The 23,346-nt window shown below is 34.8% G+C and overlaps 2 protein-coding genes across 6 annotated transcripts in view; one reads left to right on the top strand and one right to left on the bottom strand.

The window, feature by feature from the left end:
• LOC144962903 (solute carrier family 28 member 3-like) overlaps positions 1 to 2,230 on the top strand; it is a 57,939-nt gene extending 55,709 nt beyond the window's left edge. For all 5 annotated transcript variants that reach the window (XM_078896293.1, XM_078896291.1, XM_078896292.1 and 2 more), the window contains 2 exons: positions 2 to 1,208; positions 1,751 to 2,230. In XM_078896293.1, the coding sequence (XP_078752419.1) occupies positions 2 to 18 (17 nt within the window). In that variant the 3' untranslated portion in view covers positions 19 to 1,208; positions 1,751 to 2,230. The remainder of the gene's footprint in view (position 1; positions 1,209 to 1,750) is intronic.
• A 2,521-nt stretch (positions 2,231 to 4,751) lies between these two features.
• LOC144962904 (nuclear inhibitor of protein phosphatase 1-like) lies at positions 4,752 to 23,118 on the bottom strand. Its single transcript, XM_078896296.1, has 7 exons — positions 22,870 to 23,118; positions 16,051 to 16,111; positions 15,197 to 15,350; positions 13,957 to 14,171; positions 10,662 to 10,800; positions 10,002 to 10,066; positions 4,752 to 9,134 (listed from the first exon to the last, which is right to left on the bottom strand). The coding sequence occupies exons 1-7, from the start codon at positions 22,908 to 22,910 to the stop codon at positions 8,790 to 8,792; spliced, it is 1,020 nt and encodes a 339-aa protein (XP_078752422.1). The 5' UTR covers positions 22,911 to 23,118; the 3' UTR covers positions 4,752 to 8,789.
• Between the last annotated feature and the right edge of the window lie 228 nt (positions 23,119 to 23,346).

Below are 23,346 nucleotides of genomic sequence, written 5' to 3'. Positions count from 1 at the left end.
GGAATGTTGTATACATGAGATGGCTGTCCGTGGATACTATGGACTATGGATGAGGACCCAGCAATGCATCCTCTCGTCTTTGATTTATTCATTTTTAAATCATTAATATCAAAAGCTGCCACAAGCTTTAACCACTTAACTGTGGAAAAAAAAAAAACTCGTATTTAAAAATGTGACCAAAAAATTTTCCTTCAAAAATCGATTGATATAAATGATCATCTTGGAAAAACTCTCAAACCTGGGACTTCGCTCCCCTTTTTTTCCCCCATGATCCAGTTGATTTTCTGATTTCTTAAATTAATAGTGAGCATTTTGAATTGCCTGTTTTAACTATACTTCTGTGTAAAAACTGTTGCAAGCTTCTTATAAACCATGACATCCATGACCAAATGCTGTAATCCAATGGATTCAAGTCAGGACTCATCGGATGCCATCTTTTGAAATTAACGAATGTCCACGTTCTCTTAAGTAAAACTGTTTAATGCTACAACTACTAATGTTGAAAAACAAATGACCAATCAGGATGAAGTGAAACAAAGTCTCGAATAAGTTTTTCTTCTAACACTATTACATTATTTTGCACGTTCACTTTGTGGTTCACTTTTTTTTTTTTTGATTCACATGTCAATGAAATGTCATTTTGTCTTTTGCTGCCAACTGACTCAACCAGACACCATAATGTTTTGTTGTAAATATGCTTCTTTCATGGTAGTCTATTTCGTGAATTATCTGATTTTGTTTGACTATAGACACTGTGGAATCAAATGTAGGTTATTAGGAGACACTTTGATGTGTATCTACCATATGCGAAAGCAAAAATATGACGCAAGTTTGGAAATTTTTTGATATCGTGATTTTTAAATGACTTTGGTATAATTGGCACAGATCTTTAAGCAATTGTTTAATCAAATTTAGCAAGTACGTAGATGTCTAGTATCTTAAGATCATGTTCACGTTGCTCGCAAATCTTTGAATGTTTTGGATTCTGCTTTGTATTGAAATGGAGTCATACATTTTTTCCGTTTTTCTCTCTCGCACCCTTTATATACGTTTAACAGTTCTATTCATAAAATTATTTGGTCAAAGAAGAATTCATAACGTGTGTTTTAACATACTTTGTATTTAAATGTGAATTAGAGACTTTTGGGGCAGCATGAGAAAATGCCATATCGGAAAATGTTTTATAGCTTATTACCTACACGAAGTAGGTATTGTTTTGTTTGTTTGTTTTTAAGTGTTTTACGGCGCTTGCAACACATTTAGGTTATATCAGCGCCAGTAAAAAGGAAGAAAATGGGATAGTAAAAAGTTCTAGAATTACAATTAAAGCACCCAAGAAAAAGTAAGACAAAGGGGAACTGAGAACAAATAGGGATCAGATGTAGATTCCAAGAGCATACCACCAATGTACTTAGTTTGAAATCACCTACAAGTATCATCCAGACAGAAGCACAAAATCCATCAAAGAGGAACACACTCAAATGCTTACATTATACATTCAAAATAAAAATAATAATACATAACAGAGAGATGATTTACAAGGAAAAAAATATCATCTCCCAAAACAATAACTATGCATTTGACTGTTTCCCTCCCAGCTAGGACTCCGGCCAGAGCCAGGACAAAACCAAGTAATCTCATTCCAAGACAAAGACAGAAAGCATGTTGGAAAACAGATATAAGGGGATAGAAGACACAGTATGTACCTCCCTGCCCGCTATGGGAGGTCAGGATCCCCACCCAGAAGTAGGTATTGGATATTGATTGAAAACGATGATAACGATATAAAAGACCTGGTAAATAGGTGGATGTTGTTTTGTTAAAATGTTTTTTGAAAATTCCATCTGAAATAGTTGTGTTCAGTTACAACACAATAAATGGGCAATGAAAAACAAACAAAATTAAATAGCATATGCTTTATTGTAACACATTCGTCAAAATAACAAAATGGAGAATTTCAATACATGATAAAATAAAACATTATTGAATAAGTTGGTCACAAGAAACAAATGTAATGAAAAATAATGATTAGTTAGATACCTTTCATATTCAATAATCGTTTCATTAATCATGTGTTATAATACATTGAACCTAGTGTTACACGAAACAAAACAATAACAACAAGAACAAACAAAAAAAACAAAAAAAAACAAAAAAAAAACGAAAACCCCCCAACAAACAAGCAAAAAAAAAAAAAAATTCAAGGAAAATAAAGAAAAATATAGTAAAACCTAAGTATTCTAACATAGTACTAAAAGGTTGTCTTGAATTCTTAAAATACGCTGTTAAACAATAACCAAATTGTTGACCTCTAAATAATTTGGCACGTTGGAGCCATTCCTATTAATTAACAAATAAATGTTTGTGTTTAAATCAACCCGGGCAATTTGTTGCCAGAAGATTAGCGGTTGTAACTTACATCTCACTTTTCTCTCTACTTGTCCATTTACAGTTGAGCAGACTGAAAAGGCATCTTGTCAGAATGTCCACTTGCCTCTCTCCTAAATGAGTTGTAAATGCAAATTCATTCATTCATACATTATAAAAATTTGTCACGTTTATACACTTACAAACACACACACACACACATTCACACGATTAAAAAGTGATCCATAAAATGAAAATTGCTAAACTTCAAGCAAAAATTCAGACAGGCAGATACAAACTAAAGTTAAAAGTTGTGGTTATTTGTTTTACAAATTTGTTGAAGAAATAAACACACAAATATTTCAACACTTCTTAGTTACAAGAGTAGCAGATTACCAGGCTATTGCTAGGTGATTTAATGGGCAGTGACCATTGATACAACATTTCGAAGACTACAAGTACAAGGAATATTTCATCAATTTCCAACAACTGATAAAAATTAAACAGAAATAGTAAAAACTATTCTTTAGTTTGATAAGGCTGTGAGATTTTAATAAAGGAATAAAATTTATAGTACATTCTTAAAGCGAACAACTCTCTCGTCATACAAATATAGTTAATAATATGATCATATCTAAAAATATACATATTTACTCATTCAATTAATGCAAATGTCATTTCCTTTTCAAAATTACAAAACAATTACGCACATTTAAAATTGATAATTTGTAAATTATCTGCCAGAAATCAAGTAACAAGTTTTTCCTAATTTTTTTCAACACGACTGAGTCATAAAAAGTTAATGCTATAATTCTGCTAGAGCTGTCAAGAGACAGGCCTGCATCTGCCCCTTGAAAAAATTGCCTGAAAATCCACAAGACATAATTGAGTCCGGGTCCAGGGCAGATGAATATTCTCTTAGAATTTTACCAATTCAATAGGCTGTGAAACAAAATGAAAAAGGAAATTTTAATTTTTTTTCTTCGACGGAGCCCTGAAGGGAATTAAGACTTCAACAAATACACCCCAGATGAGAAGTAAAAATAAAAGTAAACAAAATCAAATGAAGCATTCTTTATGTCTTTATTCTGAGATTAAGACAATGGGGTTAATGATGGACAGGAATGAACCCTCAGTACTTCTCTTAAACAAGATGAAAGTAATAAAAATCTAAAACGTTTCATAAATACATAACAAAGCATATCATGTGAAATAACCAAATACAGTAGAACATGCAAGTAACGTACTCGGAAATAGCGAGAACTCGGAAATAGCGAGTAAAATCTAAATCCCCGTTTTTTTCTCTTATTTGAGTCAATAAAATTAGCATGCAAGTAGCGAGTATGAAAAAGAGGTCAACTCGGAAATAACGAGCATTTCCTGCCCCAGCCTAGGACTTCGAACGAAGTAAAGCAAAACACCAGACACAGGCGATTTAAATATTTTTAGCCTAGCTTCTTTTCTTTTCTTATTTTTCGTTACGAGTAATATTACATAGTTGCCTAGTCGAGAGTACATAGTAGGCGAAACAAATTTGGGTGGGGGTTGGGTGTGTGTGTTTGTGCGCGAGGTAAGCACTGCCAGCCAACATGTCAACATGCCTCACTTCGCAGCATCGGTCAGCGAGTCGCATTCGTTAACGAACGACACGATCAGCGAGAGCGGGGAGCGTGGAACCATCATTTCAGTGGGTCAGTGATTGAGTGATGCGCTTGTTTACCTCATCAAACATGCCTAGTGCATACAAACACTCGCATACACACATACACGAAATCTTGATGGAAATGGAAGGGGTGGATCAACTTCCAACCTGTGGCCATCATTACGTAGTTAACGAAGGCCGTTCAACCCCGCCCTCACCCCACTTTATCCACACACAGTCATTTGCACACACGCACAAACAAACAAACACACACACACACACACACACTGTCTTTCCATGTTTTGTACGGCCGAGTGACCTTTCCTGGCAACTCGGGAATAGCGAGAACTCGGAAATAGCGAGTAATCAGGAGTGGACCCGTCGAACTCGCTATTTCCGAGTTCTACTATATATACTTGAACTCATACCTGTGTCTTCTCTAAATCATGTCGATTTCTTAAAATCTAAAACAAAAATGTTATGTAGCTGTCTACTTGTTTGACTGCTTCACTGTGAAGATAAAAACAAAATGCATGAGTGGCTTTCTTTTCTCGCATGGCATTGCTTTCATGTCAAAAATCTTTCTTCACTTTTCTTCACAATTTCAAAACTCATATCACATCATGTGAAGGGTTGTTTTGACCCTTTAAATATCCCATGTATTCAAATTCAGCCATAATTATATCGAGAATTGATTAATTCCTTGTCAAGTATCACATCGAATCTGTCCAACGGAGGATTATTTTTCTTTTTGTGTGTGCTGTGTGTAATATTTGATACTGTTCATGAGTTTTACAGTTCTGTTAATAAAAAATATTTACCAGAACGATAGTTTTATTTGTGCCAATAAACATTATGAGCCTGACTCCTCTAAAAAGCGTACTCAAAAATGGAAAATATTAATCAAACCTTTAATAGACTAACTTAGCAACTGAGTGAGGTCTCTCCAAATTCAATACTAGGTAAGGCGAAATACTTTTACTTATCGTATCTTTGGTAAGCCCTGAATTGCAAATAACCTTTTGTCACCCTTTTTTGGACATTTTCAATTTTTAATTATCATTAGTAAAGAACTTTTGTATAAAATATCAAATAGTCACAGACTGTTTCTGATTTCTACTTTTTAAGAAAATTTTTGCAGCAAAGTAAATCCCTATAATTGCAGCAGTGCTGCAGAAAACTTTAACATAAATGAGCACAAAGAGTGGAAAACAATACCTAAGCACCTTTTGCTTTAAATGAGTATTCTCCATCATCAGTAGAAAGTGACATAAATAATACAGAAGACAAACCAAAAACAAACAAAAAAAAAACAAAAATTTTAGGAGGAAATTTAAAATCTCATGCTGCCAATTCGGACCTATTAACTCTATTGTCCTATTGTCTCAAAATGGTTTTCTGTCAGGATGAACCAAGTGCCAAAATGTGGTATTATTGTCAAACTCACCAGAAAAGTGAGATTTCAGATTCACCATATAATTGGCCTCAATGGAAATTGAAAAAAAAATTAATTGAAGTTTTATATTTTGGACAATGTTTTTTTTTTTTAATTCACCTAAATCATCTATATAAATCACCCTAACATAATACCATTTTGAGGTGGTGGGTCACATACAAAGGATAAGGAGATATCATGAGTGTGGACTATTAAAGAATCTACCAGCTTAGGGACAGTCATCATCTCCCCACCCTGTGGAGAATTCCATAGACCACATATTTAAATAATGAAGAAAGAAAGAAAAAGTGTAAAATGCTCTCCTGCTAAAATAGGCATAAATTAGAGAATTAGACAAATAGAATCTCTATAAAATAGAAAAATACAAATCACGCATGCATCATCAGCGATGGCCATAGTGCCTTTTGCAGATTAAGACAGAATTCAAATACTCCCCAACTTTAAGAAAAAAAGAAAAAGAAAAAAAAAAAAAAGAAAGCATAAGATAAAAAAAAAAGAAAAAAAAGGAATAATTAATTAAATCCCACTATTACAATGTATACAATAATCAATAATTCATCAAACTCATATTCATGAAACACTCGTTATCCATACACTACATCGGAGGTTATACTATTTCATTTTCTTTTTAACTTTTCAAAATATAAAAATGATATTCGACAAACTTCTCATAAATCTTTTTAGGTTTAACCAGAATAAAAAGTTAATGTTCTATGCTTCACCACTACAAAACACAATGCAGGTACTTGAATAGAGCATTATAACTTCTGACCTCTGGCATCAGACCTTGGTATTTCACTTTACCTCTTAAATAAAAATCCAACCCTCCACTCCCCCTCCCAACCAACCCCCCCCCCCCCCCCAAAACAAGGGGTGTGACAATTTAAAAATGTACTTTCATCATTTTTTTTTTTAGGATTGCTTCCCTTGCATATTTATAAAAAATGTCAATTCATTTATGGTATTTACAAACAATTTGCTAGTACAACCAGTTTTGTTGAAGGTGTGCCTGATTGTTATACGGTTTTAATTCATGGTTGACAACCAAAAGTTGTTTGTGTGATTACCGAGATTTGCCACAGTACACTAGACAAACTCACCTCAATACATCCATGGACCACTCACTGCTTACTCTCGTGAAAGTCAGATCACACCATCTATATAACTGTCATCTGCATTTTTTGCGGCGGCAAATGACAATTTGCACCCGCAAGTATCAGGGTGATCCGCAAATTTTGGCAAATTTCCCAAAATTGGCAAATCGTGGCAAATTTTGGGAAAATTGGCAAATCGTGGGGGAAAATTGGCAAATCGTGGGGGAAAAAAAGAAGCGAAAACAAAATAACGAAAATAAAAGTGCGAAACTTGAGCAATGTTGCAGCTTTGCCTGGGCCCAAACAAAGGGAAGCTACTCTCTACGGATAATGATCCTTTAAAATCTTTGTAACAACGCTATTCACAGTCATTTCATATCTCAAGTCAAATAAATGTAAAAAATTGTCTTTTATATATATTTTCTTCTGAATCGCGTGTTAATTTTTACTGAAACGCTTAGTTGTCCTCAGCAAATTTTTGGGCAAATTTTGGTCTTTTTGGCAAATTTCTTGGCAAATTTTGGGGGTTTTTTTTTGGCAAATTTTTGGCAAATTTTAGGTCCCAATTTGGCAAAAAAATGCAGATGACAGATATAATATGTATTCAATAAATTCATCACCATTTTAAATCATTCCATTTCCACATACACTGTCAGAATCCGGAATCTTTATCAGGTAAGTGGAGCTGTGAGAAATATTTTGACAAGGCAATTGGAAGCATGGATGGATTCTAGTGCAGTTGTTAGCTATCTAGAGCCAGCAAGTCATGAATAGAAAAATGGAGTAAATCTACTCCTCAACTGAGTTACTTGTCCAATTTGTACTAAAGTAATGTTATGATAGTAATACAGTAGAACTCGGAAATAGCGAGTTCGACGGGTCCACTCCTGATTACTCGCTATTTCCGAGTTCTCGCTATTCCCGAGTTGCCAGGAAAGGTTATAATATTGCTGGTTATTCCCCTCAGTGTGTAATTCGAGTAAAAGCCGTCGCCCCTATTTCAATTTCTTCACAGAAGTGGCGGAATGCTTGATTTTTTGTTTTTTGTGTTTTTGTCGGTTTTTTTTCAAGTAAAATCATGACTAGAAAAAAAACAAGAACATAGAAGTGAGTGTGTGTGTGTGTGTGTTTGTGTGCGTGTGCGGCATGTTTGATGAGGTAAGCAAGCGCACCACTCAATCACTGACCCATTGAAATAATGGTTCCACACTCCCCTCTCTCGCTGATCGTGTCGTTCGTTAACGATGCTACTCGCTGACCGATGCTGCGAAGTGAGGCATGTTGACATGTGCTTACCTCGCGCGTCGCGTGGCACCACATTGGGTGAATAATTGACCCCCACCCCCAATACACAAACACGCACACAAACCCAACCCCCACCCAAATTTGTTTCGCCTATTATGTACTACTACAGACTAGGCTACTATGTAATATTACTCGTAACGAAAAATAAGAAAAGAAAAGAGGCTAGGCTAAAAATATTTAAATTGCCATTGTCTCTTGTTTTGCTTTACTTCGTTCGCAGTCCGAGGCTGGGGCAGGAAATGCTCGTTATTTCCGAGTTGACCTCTTTTTCATACTCGCTACTTTCATGCTAATTTTATTGATTCAAATAAGGGAAAAAAACGGGGATTTAGATTTTACTCGCTATTTCCGAGTTCTCGCTATTTCCGAGTACGTTACTTTCATGTTCTACTGTAGATACAAGGTAATCTACTACTTAAAAAAAAAAATAATTCAGTGTGAATGTCAGGGACTAATTTTTCTATGTCTGAGCGAACTAGGGATAACATAACGTCAAGGTGAATAGTCCAAACAATGCCATTCTCTCACCACTCATTCATCTTTAGTGTTTCATTCATCATGTTTTGTTGACAGAGGGGAAACTGAAACATGCATATCATCTTTCTTTGTTAATTAAATTGAAGCTTCCATTCCATTTGATAAATGCTATATTTCTTCGACCTTCAAGCAGCAACATTTGCATTAGGGATAATGGAGAAATGTAAAAAGTACCTATTTTCATGTATGTCAGAAGATTCAAGTACTTTGTATTGTGAGACTATCAATTACTTGCACATTAAAAGAATGCCAAACTGAAATAAGCACATATCTATATTCCTCATTTCAAATCCATTCAATGCTTAACAATGATAATGACCGATAATGATGAAAATGAAATCATAAAATAAAAACAATAAAAAGGATGTAAATGAGAACACACCAACTCTCACACCAACAACCCATGAACTGGTTTCTTTCCTGGCCATGCTTCCTTGGCATATTTCTTCTTTCTTGGTTCTTTAGGCCCAACCTCTTCTGCATTTACCATAGGCATAGGAACTGAGGGAGCAACTGTTGGGGGAGCTGGTGTTTCGAAATCAACATCAGGAGCGAGATTAGGCACTGGGAGTCCTAACTTTGAAGCAATGCTTAGTGGATTCGCCAGTGCTGATCCTGGCCCAACAGTTGGTAAATCACCATACAACCCACCAGAGCCAAAATGTGAAGAGGACATATGAGAGTGATTTTGTTTATCTCCAAAACTACTCCCTGATGAATCCATTTTACTTCTCTGTAGAATATGGGGGATAAAAAGGAGAAATAAAAAAGAGTTATTCGAAACAGTTGTAAATAATATTCAAAATTAAATACAGTCGACCTGTCCTTAATTTAAAAGTTAAACAATGTTTACTACTTAAAGGCGGCCTCTATGATAACTTGATACCACAATAAGTATTGTTAAACATTTGGTGAAACCATGTAAATATGCTTTATGATGGAGTAATGATGTTACAGAACAATAAATGCTCGTGCAGGCATTTGTGCATTGGACAACAGTCAGCAAGACCACCAATAAAGATATGAGAAGAGTATGTGCCGTTTTAAATACTTAGGAACAACTGTACAAGGAGATGGGGGCAATGTGACAGAGGTTAAGAAGAGGATCCAGGCAGGCTAGAATAACTGGAGGAAGGTAATTGGAGTTATATGTGACAAACAAATTTCTGCGAAGTTCAAGGGGAAAGTATATACGTACATCTGTTGCAAGACCAGCAATGTTGTATGGATTAGAGACAGCAGCTATGACAGAAAAACAAGGTAAAGAAGTTGAGGTGGCAGAAATGAGGATGTTAAGAAAGTCACTTGGCTGGACGAGAAAAGATGAGTGAGAAATGAACGGATTTGAAGGTTTCCTGATAGCTTAGTTGGTAGAGCACTCTCTTCACACTGAAGGGACCAAGATCGATCCCGGGTCGAGCTTTTTTCTGACCCCTTCTGTCCACCCAGCAGTGAATGGGTAGCGGAGTCTGTTAGATTTGGTGGAAAGTACTTTGTGATAGACTAGCATCCTATCCAAAGGATAGCAAGCAATTGCTATTGTCTGTTTCACGCTGTAGAAACCAGGATAAACTCCATGGACCTATATTAGCAGGATTACCTTTGTGGGTATGACTGTGGTCTGTACCAGATTTCTGAAACGGCCAATCGATGGATCAACATCCTCTGTTTTGGTGGATAAAATAAATGGACAAATGGGTGAACAATCATAAAGCTCATCAGTCTGATGACTTTCCAAAGAGTCCCCAATAAATTGTGTATCAAATCCTGAAATTGACTTTTAATTAAAAATTTTTTTTTCATACCCTAGCATTTAATGCCTTAGAATTAGTTGAGACTGCAAGTAACAACAGACTAATGGCTTCAACAATATCATTTCAATAAAACTTTCAAATGAAGTGATTCGATAATTCCTTTTTAAAATTAAAATTTAAAAGTTGTCCTTTTTGCCAACCAAATTTCTCTAATCCTGTTTGTGTCAGACTATATTCACGTATGATATTTTGAAAGGAAAATAGTTTTTTTTTTTTTTACCTTCATAGAGCAAATATTCATAAATGGAGAAAGAATTGTGATTAGTCTGAAATAAAAATGTATACGGATTTCATTGTGACATAATTTTTAAAAAAAATTAGCAACACCATATTTAGAAAGACCTAATCCAATCTTCATTATCTAAGACTAAATAAATAATTCTTCTTCAACATGGATGGACATAAAATATCAGAATACTACCTATAAAATAACTCAATAGTCTCACCTGGATTGATAACTTCCTCATCATCAGCAAAACCCACATGATGAACCATATGTTTTCGTTTTAATGGATTAGGTGTGTCAGGAATATCAGCTACTGAAATAACTCGTCTGTTGTGTGCTGTGTTAAATTCTGTCAAATTCTGAAAGCAACATTTGACAAGAAAAAAGTACCATCATCACGAAAGTGTATAAAATACTATTGTTATTGGCAATCAGAACGTTTTTGTTTTTTCTAAAATGATACAGCAATATAATTAATTCTCAGTTTCATACATTTAACTATTTTCAAAGTATGACTGTTGATGTATACACATTAAACAACGCCATGGAAATCAATATTACACCTGTCACTTACAACATATTGTTAAATGTTTTTCTCTCAATCTTCTTTTCAACATAAATATATTCATTTCAAACTAATCAACTCACTGACAATTTAAAACTGAAAATACAATAATGTAGCAATGACTATGAAAATGTTTTTTTTCTTTTTGAGGAAAATTTTTGTCTAATATCATAGCCCTATCTCCACTGAGTAAAAATGTTTTTTGAATTTTGAAAATCCATTCATAAATAACAAAGTTATGCAGTTTTCAAAGGTGTCATTTATTTGGATGACCCGCAAAGAGGAAAAAAACGCGAAAATATGGGATGTTTTCTGGAACTTTTTTTCGACCTTTGGTTGTATCTTGCGTAATAAGTGGATTAAAGATTGAAACTTGAAGAGCAAATTAGGATGGTGTTATGTAAAATACGGAAAAGTACTCGTCATATTCAAATGAAATTTTACAACCAAAAAGAAGAAATGTTCATGTATTACCTTGTCAGCGACAAACCTCCACGCCCGGTAGTTTTAGAAATATTTTACTCCAAGAGTAAAAATCTATTTTTAACGGTCTGGTAATCGCACGAGTTTTGTCCTTGACATAATCTAAAATGACCTTTTTTCTAACTGTGTCAACTTTCAGTTATATCATCTATAAACAGCGTCGTAATTATTTTTTTAAAATAGCATATTACAAACGGCTTCGTCCCATATTTTGACGCGAATTCGGGCACTTCGTGAGCGAAAAAGAGGCCCAAAGATTTTTGTGGGATAGTCATTGCTAAATAATGACATGATGAACAGTTAATAATTCTTTTGGTTTTATCTCTACAATCTATTTGATAATGAATCCTTAATTGGCTTATAGAAATTGCATAGAATAGTTATTAGTTTTTTGAAGGATGTGTAGCGCTTGACATGAGAAGCTACTTTATCTTCACTCCTGTTTGTTCTGTAGAACTGTTATTGGACTAGTCAAATCATGTCATTCTTTCCCCCCAACTCATTTATAATAAAATAAGCAGGTCCTTATTTTATGCTACAAATAAAAAGAAATCCCAAGTATTTGAGGGAGTACCATGGGTGAAAGTTAACGGGGATCAATTTGCCGGAAAGACAGACCGGTGAAGCCGGTTTGCCTGAAAAAGATGCTTTTTAATATTTTTGCGATCTACGACTCGCAGGTTGAGTGCCGACCTTCCCAGAGTGAAAAGTACATTTAATTCTATGACCCTAAATGTGTTTTTTTTTTTTTAAAGCAAAAAGAAAAAAGTATTTAGTCTGCATGATTGAAAACAAAATTTATATATAAGCTAACACCAAACCCAAAGCAAAATGATCTTCATCATTTAAACACTCATTCGCAGCAATCTCTAGTGATTACAGTATTACCCGGTTAATGGAGACACCAAGATAAGCCATCACTTTAAATTTGTATAGTAAAAGGCTCAGAAATTGCAATACCAAGGGCTATTACGATTCAAAACACCCCAAAGAAGTGATCAAGAGACCCAAACCATGATACTTGTTTTGATGCTAGTGTTGGTATAGGTTGTAGTAGTGATGATGTTCTAGTGGTCGTGGTGATAATGATGATGATGTGGTGGTAGTGGTTGTGGCAGTGTCAATGCTGTGATGGTGGTTGTAGCAGTGGTGACAACTACTACTACTACTACAACTACTACTTTTGGTTCAAAAGTGGGAAATAACCATCTATGAAATATACAAGTTGAATACCCCAAAAATAGTCTTAGTGCATTTTTTAAAAAACCTACAGCGTTCTTACAGCTCCCCATTTTAATAATAATAATTTTAAAAATTAGACTCATACAAAATATTAAAGAAAAAATATAAATGTAAACAATCAAAATAAAGTATTTTCAGTTGTATTATAAAGGGAAATAACACATTTATGTTTACGTTTATTGGCAATACAGTCCTTGATTGAAGGCTTCATATTGTCAAAGATGTTGGTTCTATTTTATTTTCACTTGGCAAGTTCTATTTAACACGAATTAGAAGCTTAAATGAAATCTGAGACCATTTGAAGTATTAAATAAGCTTATATGCATAATTCAATGCAAATCTTCAAAAGTGGTGTGAAAGGTCATAGTGAAAACCAGCGTTTAATAACCAACTGAAAAGATAAATATAGTACTAGCACAAAATGTGACTCATCAGCTGATGTGTAAACAGATCAAATATATGAAAGAAAAGTGACACATGTGTTCAATTGTCACCTATGAAAGAACATTAATCGGTATTTTCTAGTATTAAAAGTTAACGTCCCGGTGGTGCATCGGTGCATCGGCAAATGCTGGAAGGCAATTATTACATTTACTAAAAAACCGGAATTTCCGGTATATGCCGGCGAACTTTCATCCATGGGGAGTGCACACATTGCTTGTCCAAGTCTGAGTTAGTTGTAAAATGAAAGGAAGAGAACAGTTATTACTTTTTTTTTTAAAAGAAGAAGAGGTGATGTTGTGTGTGCAGGAAGAAAAAGAGAAAAATTTCTTGCGACTCAACAAGACTTGTGGTGAGACATTGTCAGCAAGGAATCAGCAATCGACACTCCTTTGTCTTTCTTTTATGTTTGATTTGTCTTTTGACAAGGATTTTTTTGTTTGTCTTTTTTTCTTTCTTAAAAAAAAAATAGTTATAAAAGTTTATTTACGTTGACACTTGATTAAAATTCATCCAGCAAAGTTGTAACGTTGGAATTCTGACACTTGTCGGAAGATTTACCGGCCTGATTTATATTGCATCCATACACACAAAATATAATCCAATTAGTCACAAAATAAAATAAAATAGATAGATAAATAAATTAATTGATAGAACAAAACTGGAGATTCAGTAAAAGTGGTAAAGAAATAAAAGGAACATAACATATACCCGATGTCTCTCATTCCTGAATTTTAAAAAGTTAAATTAAAAACAAAAATAACCTAAAAGCTTAGTCTCTTACATCAAGCTCTGTCTCTGATTCTGGTAAACCTAATAAATTTCCCTCAGTGTCATCTCTCTTCCCATCTTTATCATCATAATTCCCAGTACCCAGATTAGGACGCTCTCTAATGATGTAAATTCTTGTTGATGCTCCAAAATGAATCTCGCTGTCAAGAGGAATCTGTTGTGGTTTCTTTGATTCAAGACGTATGTGGCCTATGTAAGTACCATGAGCTGAAAAGAATATAAGTCACCAATGAGAAAATATGAAAATCTGTACTTTTCCCTTATAGCCTTTAAAAAAAAAATAAATAAATAAACAGAAAAAAACAAAACAAACAAAATAACAAAACCCCCAAAGAACAGAAAAACAACAAAGCACCATTCCCCCCCCCCCCCACCCCTTTCTAAAAAATTAAACAAAAACAACAAAAAACAAACAAATCATATTGAATTTTCAATTCAGCGTGAGACAGACACTAAAAAGGACACTTTGCATTTTTACAAAAAGGTAAGTGGAGCAGGCACTTATGAATAACAAGAAATGAAGTGAGTAGGAAAGTGCCAGAAGACAACAGAGAATAAAAACTTTGTGGCGCAATGGGGGCTCGAACCTGCGACCTTACTGGTATGAAAACTCCGCCTGGCCGGGGAGATCATGACTCTACCCTATGAGATATTCATGATCCCCAAAAAAGTCGCTTCGAACCTTAGTCTAACTAGAGCCTTCTCTCCCCGGCTTCTTGAGGTCACGGGTTTAACACACACAAACGCTGCAAAGTTAGTTGGCCAGCATTTAAGCTTAATAGCCAATATTCTCAACACAAACATGTAACATAGAAACGATTGATACATTGAGTATGCTCAGGTATTTGGGGCGCGTTTTCAATTCAGAATGCTATTGAGCATAATAAATAATTAAGTTGATCATCAGAACAGAGATTTGAACTTACATGTTGATAAGACCTGATTGTAAATTAAAAGAACAAGAGACTGCAGCTAAATAAGGCATTCTTTAGAAAAGTAAAGTAGAATGAGTTCTATATAGTTGATAATGAAGAAGTGCCATCCATTTTCATTTTAATATTGTTTCATATTTTTTTAAAATTTTAAAAATCAATTAAAAATCCACCTCCCCCTCCTTCTGCATTCTAGTGTCCAGTATTTAAAATACGTGATGATTTCTGTCTCAAAGGTTATTATAGCCTAATCTTTAAAAAAAAAATATTAATATTTGAAAAATAGGCTAAACCACTTACTACTCCCTAAATCAATTAAAAATGGTCTCGAAAGATGTCGGTGCCAAATTAAGGCAGCATGAACACGCGAGCAGGATGAATGGTCAATGGTGAAGTCACACAATTCCTTGTTGCGTCCAAAGAAATAACACTTCTTTTCATCAATCATCAATTTCTGAGAAAAAAGCAAAGCAAAATAGAATAGACACAAGACATTAATTGTTATTGTAATGACTTAAATTTGACACTTCTTTCCTCTTCTACATCATACAAATTGACATAGCTACAGCTGGAATCACTTTTGATCTATGCTTATTTTCTGGTGATTTCACAAGATATGAAAAAGGCCAAATTATTGCTTTAACTTTAAGTCTATTATGGCTAAAGTTGAGATGAATCGAGTAAAATATCAAATTAACAGTTGGTATTCACCAGTTGCTAATATGGTTCTTATCAACTGCAATTCAAACCTAAAAATGTAGAACGAGGATTACAATTTAGAAGCTTTCTAAGTTACTTTGAAAGTCATTTCCAATCTTTTAATTTACAATTTACTGTGATATCAAAGAAACTGGCCTGTGATTTTCAATATTTGATTTATATTCCTTTTTAAATAATGATATTATAGGAGCAGTTTTACAACAATTACGCATTATTTTGTACCTCGAGATATAATATTGATTGCGAGAGCCATAGCTAAACTTTTCATGGATTTGTGTTGTAGATAAATCACTTTTAATAAATTCACTTCAAAAAATAAAATAAAAAAATAAAAAATTCTATTTTGGGTCCAAATATTCAAATGATCCGCTAAGTACTCAAACCATTAAAATTTAAAATCTAATAATAGGCAAAGATATACACAAACAAAATACCTGAATCATTTTGGTCTCCTTCAAAACATCTAAATGTAGACCTGGAGGTGGTTTACCAGCCCTGAAAATACATTAGATATTAATGTGTTTGAAAGGATAAGACAATGCTTACAAAAAAGATCGTTTTTATCTGGCCAACTCATTCAAAAGATGTGAACCTGATTTGGAAAAATGCCGGAAAACAACGAAGAAAGTCAATCTGGATGATTTTGGGGTCCTTAAAAGAACTGAATTTGAAATTTAGGACGCTTTATGTAATTTTACTTTAAAAAGTCAGTTATTGTGCTCTGTTTCTGAAAGCCAGGAATAATTTTAATAGACCTTGTCCTCAGCACTGATAATATCAAATATGAAGGCGCCCTTAAGATGTTGTGCAAAGCAGTGTAGGATTTTGATAGATGCTGTAGTGGCACGGCTGGAAACTGGTTCCGATTGCGCGGTATCCTACTCTTCTCATTCCACATCAGGTGTTCTCATCACATTGGCAACAATGGCATTAATAACTCTTCACCACTGACCTCAAGGTTCCGAGGCATGTTCCTTAGGTAGGACAAAGCAAGACGAAAAGCTAGCTTTAGTGGAGCTACCAGTTGCACAAGCATTCATTAGCCGGTCAACTCCCGTGAAGCTTGCTCATGTGTTTCATAGGTATCATAGCTTTCTCATCACTCTATGTCAAATTCAAAAAGGTTTTCTAGCTCTTGACATTGTGGCTTGCACTGCACAAGAAAAGGGGTTGTTTGGCCGGTCTAGTGGAAGTCAGTGTGATGAAAGTAAGGTCGGGCATCCGGGTCACTAAAAGGACATCACTGTTTCTCGTCTCAAGAAGCTAGGTCATCTATGCTTTTAGTATTGAAAAAGTCTCAACCTTGACCTTGGACCTGATGCTTTTTCTCATCTTGACAATCTCGGTCATCAATGCTTCTCATATTGAGCATTAAGTCTCGAATCTGTACTGCGCAAGCGACACACTCGTCCACTAAGCATTGTCTATTGTCTGCCTGCGGCATGCATTAATGGTGCGGATGGCGGACCGGGAATAGGGGAGGGGAAAGGGAGTAGGATCGAGTAAGAGCTTTGCCCTTTCTTTTGTTCTAGTATGATTTTTTTCTTTATTTTTTATTTTTTATTCATCCCTCTCTCACACAATCCATTCATTGCCTTGCAATTTTCGTCTTCGTCTATGATGACTTGGGCAAGACTCGATGACCGCGTCAATACCCCAGTCATTGATGCTTTCATTCAATACCTAGTCATTGTCATTGGTATTGGGTATTTACTTTATATCATAGTTTAAAAATACAGGGTCCCCACCAAATCTTTGAAATTTTTTTCAAGACCCCATCGCTATTTATTAACCATTACATCTTACCCCTAGATTCCTTGCCATCAGTTGATTCAATTTTGCTTTCTCTTCATGATTCATCAACCATGCAATAGGACTCCGCCACATTTCCAATAATAGAGAGGTCCAATCTTTTCATTGTTCACTTTACTATAATACACTATGTACAAGACTATTTACAAACTGTCCTTCCTCAAGTTTCTTAGAAACGGAGGCAAACTCCTCTTCTTCCTTCTCTATGGCTGCTTTTCTCAGAGCATTTTGCTTCAAAAGTTCTTCAGCCTCTGTGCCTATATTGACCTTTGAAAGTTCAAGCAATTCTTTGTTTCCAAGATCTACAATAGTTACCTCTTTTATATGGTTAGTTTTAACAACTCTTTTTGTCATGTTGAGCAGGAGGTCATTTAAATCATTAAATAAAAATGGTACCATTTGGTAGAGGGTTAAAAATTTCTCCACAGGTTTGCACATGGCAATGGCAAATGCCAACTTCATTTCAGATAAAGGGTCCTCAATGAATGACTTCACAGCATTGTACAGCTTGCTAGCTGGGTCAGTGATTTTTTTGTCTTTCACAGCCTTTAACTTTATGAAGATTCGCAGATTTGGCAGGCATTCTTTAAACTTAATCATGACAGTCTGATTCTCCACCCATCTGTGTCCACTGTATTTTGATGGGAAAGTGGAGTAACCGGTCACAGAGATGAAGTCTTCCCTTCTGGCAGGCATGTCTTTGGAAGGTTCCATTCAGTAATATCCATTCCTTTACGGAGAGCATTGTGCAATTATGAATGAAAGTTGAAAGTAGTGCAGCGGAAGGAAGGAAAAGAAATAAACAAAGTGTTGAGCATGCGCAGCACCGACTATGGCCTTGGCTGATTAAAAATTGACTGGCCTGAGCTACCTCCCTTCGTCGAATAGCTATTGACAAGGGTTGCCAGTTTGGCCTTCAGGGTGTCCAGGGAAATCCAACCTTAAAATTTCCTACCTAGAAGTGAAATTTCCTACCAGATATTTTATACACACAGCGTTCTATACGCTTAAAAAAGACAATCCTACTTAAAATAGGTCTTACCGCAACACAATCCATATTTATTTTAAAGTAAGAGCAGAGGTGAAAATGACTGGTCAAAAAAGGAGGAAATTTCTCAGTGCACAGATCATGACCCATCCATGCGACTATAATCTATAAATTTGAATTTCATAAAAATTTGCTGAGATGCAACCCAAAATGTTTCTTGCAGCAATTTTTGACAACACTCGGAGGAATTTCAAAAGTTAAAAAACGGATAGCAACTTATAAAATCTTATCTACTTAGAGAATGGTACCATGTGATTATACAATGTCAAAAGCCACCACCCACCCCCATTTTCACTTTAAAAAAATACTCATATGATTTGTTGGTATTAGTGGTAGAGATGATAGTGTTTTGGTAGTTGTAATGGATGTAGTAGTGGTGATTGTGATGGTGGTAGGGATTATGATGTAGCAGTTGTTGCAAAGGTAGTGGTGGTGGTAGGGATGAGATGATGATATGGTTGTTGTAGTGTTATGGATAGTGATGTGGTGGTTGTTATAGCAGTGGCGATGGTGGTGGTTGTAGTAGAGTTGACGTTGCTGATAGGCACGGTGATGTGGTGGTGGTTATAGTAGTGTAGGGGGTAGGGATGATGATGAAGTAGCGGTTGTAGTAGTGGTGCTGGTGGTAAAGATGATGATGTAGTAGTAGTTGTAGCAATGGTGGTGTGGTGGTGGTTGTAGTGGTGGTGGTAGGGATAATGATAATGTTGTGGTAGTGGGGATGATGATGTGGTGATGGTTGCAGTAGTGGTGTGGTGTTGGTGATTGGGATGATGATGTGGTGGTGGTTGGAGTAGTGGTGGTGGTGGGTATGATGATGTGGTAATTTTGTAGTGATGGTATGGGATGTGGATGTGGTAGTGGTGGTGGTTACATTAGTGAGTGGTGTTGGTGATAGGGATGATGATGTGGTAATGTTTGTAGTAGTGCAGTTGTAGCAGTAAAATAATAATAATTTTGTGCACAGCAGTTGTCCTTCGCACATTTTTGATATCGCATTTTAAGCAAAAAATTTCTAATTTTTCTCATTTTAAAGGAAATTTCACCCTCAGTCCCATTATTTCCAACATTTCCGACCAAGTATAAAATTTCCGACCAATTTCCAACTTTCCGACTTCCCTGGACACCCTTGGCCTTTTTAAGGCCAAAAAGTTAAAATTAGACGATCTTTTTCCCAAACAACAAATTTTTAAAAAGATATTTTGTTTTTCCCCGACTTCCCAACCCATCACAAAATTCCCGACTTTTTCCCGATTTCACAACCCGGTGGGGACCCTGAAAATAGCTAACAAAACACAAACATCGTAAACAGATCAAAACGTTTTTAGATATCAATGTTTTCTTATTATCCAAAGTTAATTTATTTAATGTATTTTAACTTATAATTCAAAAAAGCCATCCAAAGCTCAGTTGAAATGCTCTTTTTCTCAGGAATTTCCGACTTTTCCTTGGTCATCAATGCCGAGAAGTATTGAGTGTAGTTGTAAGTTGTAAGTCATCGATGCTTTGAGGTATCATCGAGACTTCTGCCAGACACTAGATGAAAGCAGTTTGATATTGTTCTCCTTCACGGAATGTTATTTGGCAATAATCTCACATTTTTATTGGCTGACGTTTTATCTCACAATGGGATATCTGCATTTTCACTGTATGTTGTATTTTACCTACAAGCAGGATATTGATAAATCTTTCTTTTGTTTTTGTTTTTAGATTGATCATTGCAGATATCAATAGATCACTATGTTAATAAAGCAGTCTTCTGGTAAAATCTGTGACGATATATGAGACCTTTATTAATTGTATTTCACTTCCTGAGCCAGCATTTTTGTTCAGCATCTGGTGTTAGGTCAGCAGAATTTTCATGTGGTTTTTTTTATCTTTAAAAGTAAAGATTATAATTTGCAATTCAACACCAAAACTTATTTGTGAGTTTTAGTTTTAACAAAAAATCCTCATTCATTTGCACCTGAATAAAATGCAATATATATAACTCACACAATGCTTGGAAACAGGTTGCTGACCCATCATTTTGACTTTGAATCTAACGGCATTGTCCATAATACCAATACAATGAGTATGTAATGAGGCAACTAGAGCAAAAAAGCACATTTTGTGACACTGCAACTCGGACAAGAATTATCGAAAAATAGTATACAGTGACAGTTTCTCCCCAGTGTTTGAGTAGCTACTCCAGTTGACTCTATAACTATAAGAATAAAGTGAAGGAAAAGCTGGATTGAGAGGATATTGAAGATAATATATTCACAGAGACAGAGAGAGACAGACAGAGAGAGAGAGAGAGAGAGAGAGAGAGAGAGAGAGAGAGAGAGAGAGAGAGAGAGAGAGAGAGAGAGAGAGAGAAAGAGAGAGAGTGAGTGAGAGTGTGTGTGTGTTTGTGTGTGTGAGAGCGAGAGTGTGTGAGAGAGAGAGAGAGAGAGAGAGAGAGAGAGAGAGAGAGAGAGAGAGAGAGAGAGAGAGAGAGAGAGAGAGAGAGAGAGAGAGAGAGAAAAGTTAAAAGTCGGAACCAGGCTCAAGGTTGAGAAACTTGATGCAAAAATACCCAGTCCAAAGCATAACAACTGTTACTGATACTGACAACAATTAATATACAGTATACATAGGGAGTTTAATAGAAATTCTAAATGTACCTCACACACTTGAAACCAATGTCATATGAAAGAGCTGGCAACACAGATTACAAAACAGTTTGAATTTTGTTTGTATCTTGATTAGAAATGTAGTTACGGCAGTTCAAAGTCTGAAATTTCAGACCGATTTTTACCCCAAAATTACCATTGCAAAGTTGTGACCGAAATCGCGTGAAGTTTAAAAAAAATGGTTAAAACAGTCAATATGGAGTTCTTATCATATATTGTATACCAAAATGTTCGTCTTATTGAGGACAATGCATTTACATTAATAAAGAGGAAGATAAACATTTCAAATTAACACATTATTATATAATATGACGCAAATGTTACATAATCAAAAACTCGGCTAGACGTAAGAAACAATTTGCTCTATCACTTTTGGATTTATCCCCAATATCTCACTGAAACAATTGCAAATAATTCCCCTCTTCTAATAAATACATAGAGAATAAAAAATGGTTTGAGAGTATTTAAATGAAAAGATATAAACATGTTGTGTAATGTCATAATGAGTTTATTTTTACCTATGGCAATTTAATTGCATATAAATAAAATGGTAGATTGAAAAAGTTCAAATAAATTGAAACAGATTCCCTATTATACCTAATTAGAAGGAAAGTTCTGGCTTTTAATACTTTAAAAAATTCTGCTGAACCACTTTGGGTTTATTGCTATTACATCATTTGAACTGACAATTAATATAATTTTATCCCCCCACCCCCTCCCCCCTTCTCTCTCAATATATGGGGGTGTCAAAACTAATAGTAATAGAACTTCTTACCATAATAATTATTAAGGCTAAGGCCTTTAGAATATGGATACAAATGATAAACATATCTAAACATATGGGAAAGAAACTTGATGACTTGATGGCAAAGTAAAATTAAATTAAATTAAAGCAATTGGTATTTTTAAAATATCGATATTATTAATATCGGATTTCACAAAGAGAAGAAATATACGAACTTTTAAAACAAAAACTATAAAAAGCCTATAAATAAAGTTGGAAAGTATGTATTGAAAATAAAAACATAGCAAATAATAGTACTGAAAATATTATGGACTACATTTAACATAATACATAACTAAATTTAAAATATCGATATGAATATCGATATCGTCCGGCAGCCATGATGAGAAGATAATGTAAACAAGGCATTTCGGCGCAGAGTTAAAAGGTGTCTGCGCATCGATATAGAGCCCTGAAATTTGGCATGAATAAAGTTTAGATGTTATTCTAAAAACAAGCGTTTAAATTTTAAAAACACACGCGGTAAATAAAAAAATAAATGCATTTGAAAATTGCCAAATTTTAACTTCATATAACTTCTGGAATTATTAATGGATTTTCCCTTAATTGGCACCATTTAAAAGGAAATTGAAAGACGAAAATAATGATATCAAAATATCTGCGATATTCCTCTTTATAACGAAGTTATGCATCTTTAATTGAACCCCCCAAAATGCGAACGGCAATTTTCGGTCACAACTTTCCTATGGGCGAGTTGGGTCAAAATTTGACTGCCACTGCTGCTGCTCACTAAACTGCCTAGTATACATTTTTTCCTACGTTTGGACCAGCCGATAATTGCCAACTCATTAGAATCACAATTATCCTTTTTCTTCTAAATAACATTCATATAAATTTGTACATCAGAGGAAAATCGAGTTCACGATATAATTTTAAAAAAGAACAGATCATTATCCTATGCATACCAAGCACTTCACATTCACATACTCACCATGATGGAACTTCAAAGTTGTTTACCAACGGGACTGCCATATGTGTTTTATGTGATTCAAAAATGTATTCAATATCTATTACAGTGTTATTACCAATATGCACAAAGATAAGGTTTTAAGGATGATCTCAGGAAAGAAATTAAGAAAATTAATAATGGCAATTTATAATTATAACGTGTAAAATTTCATTTTTGTCATTACTTTCTTTTTTCGATGTTACTTTCATAGCTAATATTTGTGTCGAGATCAAATACAGTTCTACCGGTCTAAAGTAGCGTTTACAGTTGAGGAATACAAGTTCAATGATAATTTCGAATCTAACTCGATACATATAATTATAAAGTTTGTTTCAACACCAGGGACAAAACATGGATATTGTTTTTGACGTATGATAAATTATGCTTTGATGTTGTGATACGAAGTTTTCTAATGCAACCTATAGAAGATAAAGAAGGGTTAATAGAGGGATCAAAACT

Source organism: Berghia stephanieae, chromosome 1 (genome assembly GCF_034508935.2).
Source record: "Berghia stephanieae isolate SIO BIC M18660-M18661 chromosome 1, UCSD_Bste_1.3, whole genome shotgun sequence".
Lineage (NCBI taxonomy): Eukaryota > Metazoa > Mollusca > Gastropoda > Nudibranchia > Aeolidiidae > Berghia > Berghia stephanieae.
The sequence above is the reverse complement of the archived record's forward strand: the minus strand, read 5'-3'. Positions and strand labels throughout refer to the sequence as shown.

Bases quoted from the DNA above. Each gene is read 5' to 3' on its own strand.
- LOC144962904 (XM_078896296.1), bottom strand. From the start codon at position 22,910: ATGGCAGTCCCGTTGGTAAACAACTTTGAAGTTCCATCATG. The intron at 16,112-22,869 runs GTGAGTATGTGA...ATGTATTTTCAG, and splicing joins AACTTTGAAGTTCCATCATG to GGCTGGTAAACCACCTCCAG. The intron at 10,067-10,661 runs GTGAGACTATTG...CCACCAAAACAG, and splicing joins TGAGGAAGTTATCAATCCAG to AGGATGTTGATCCATCGATT.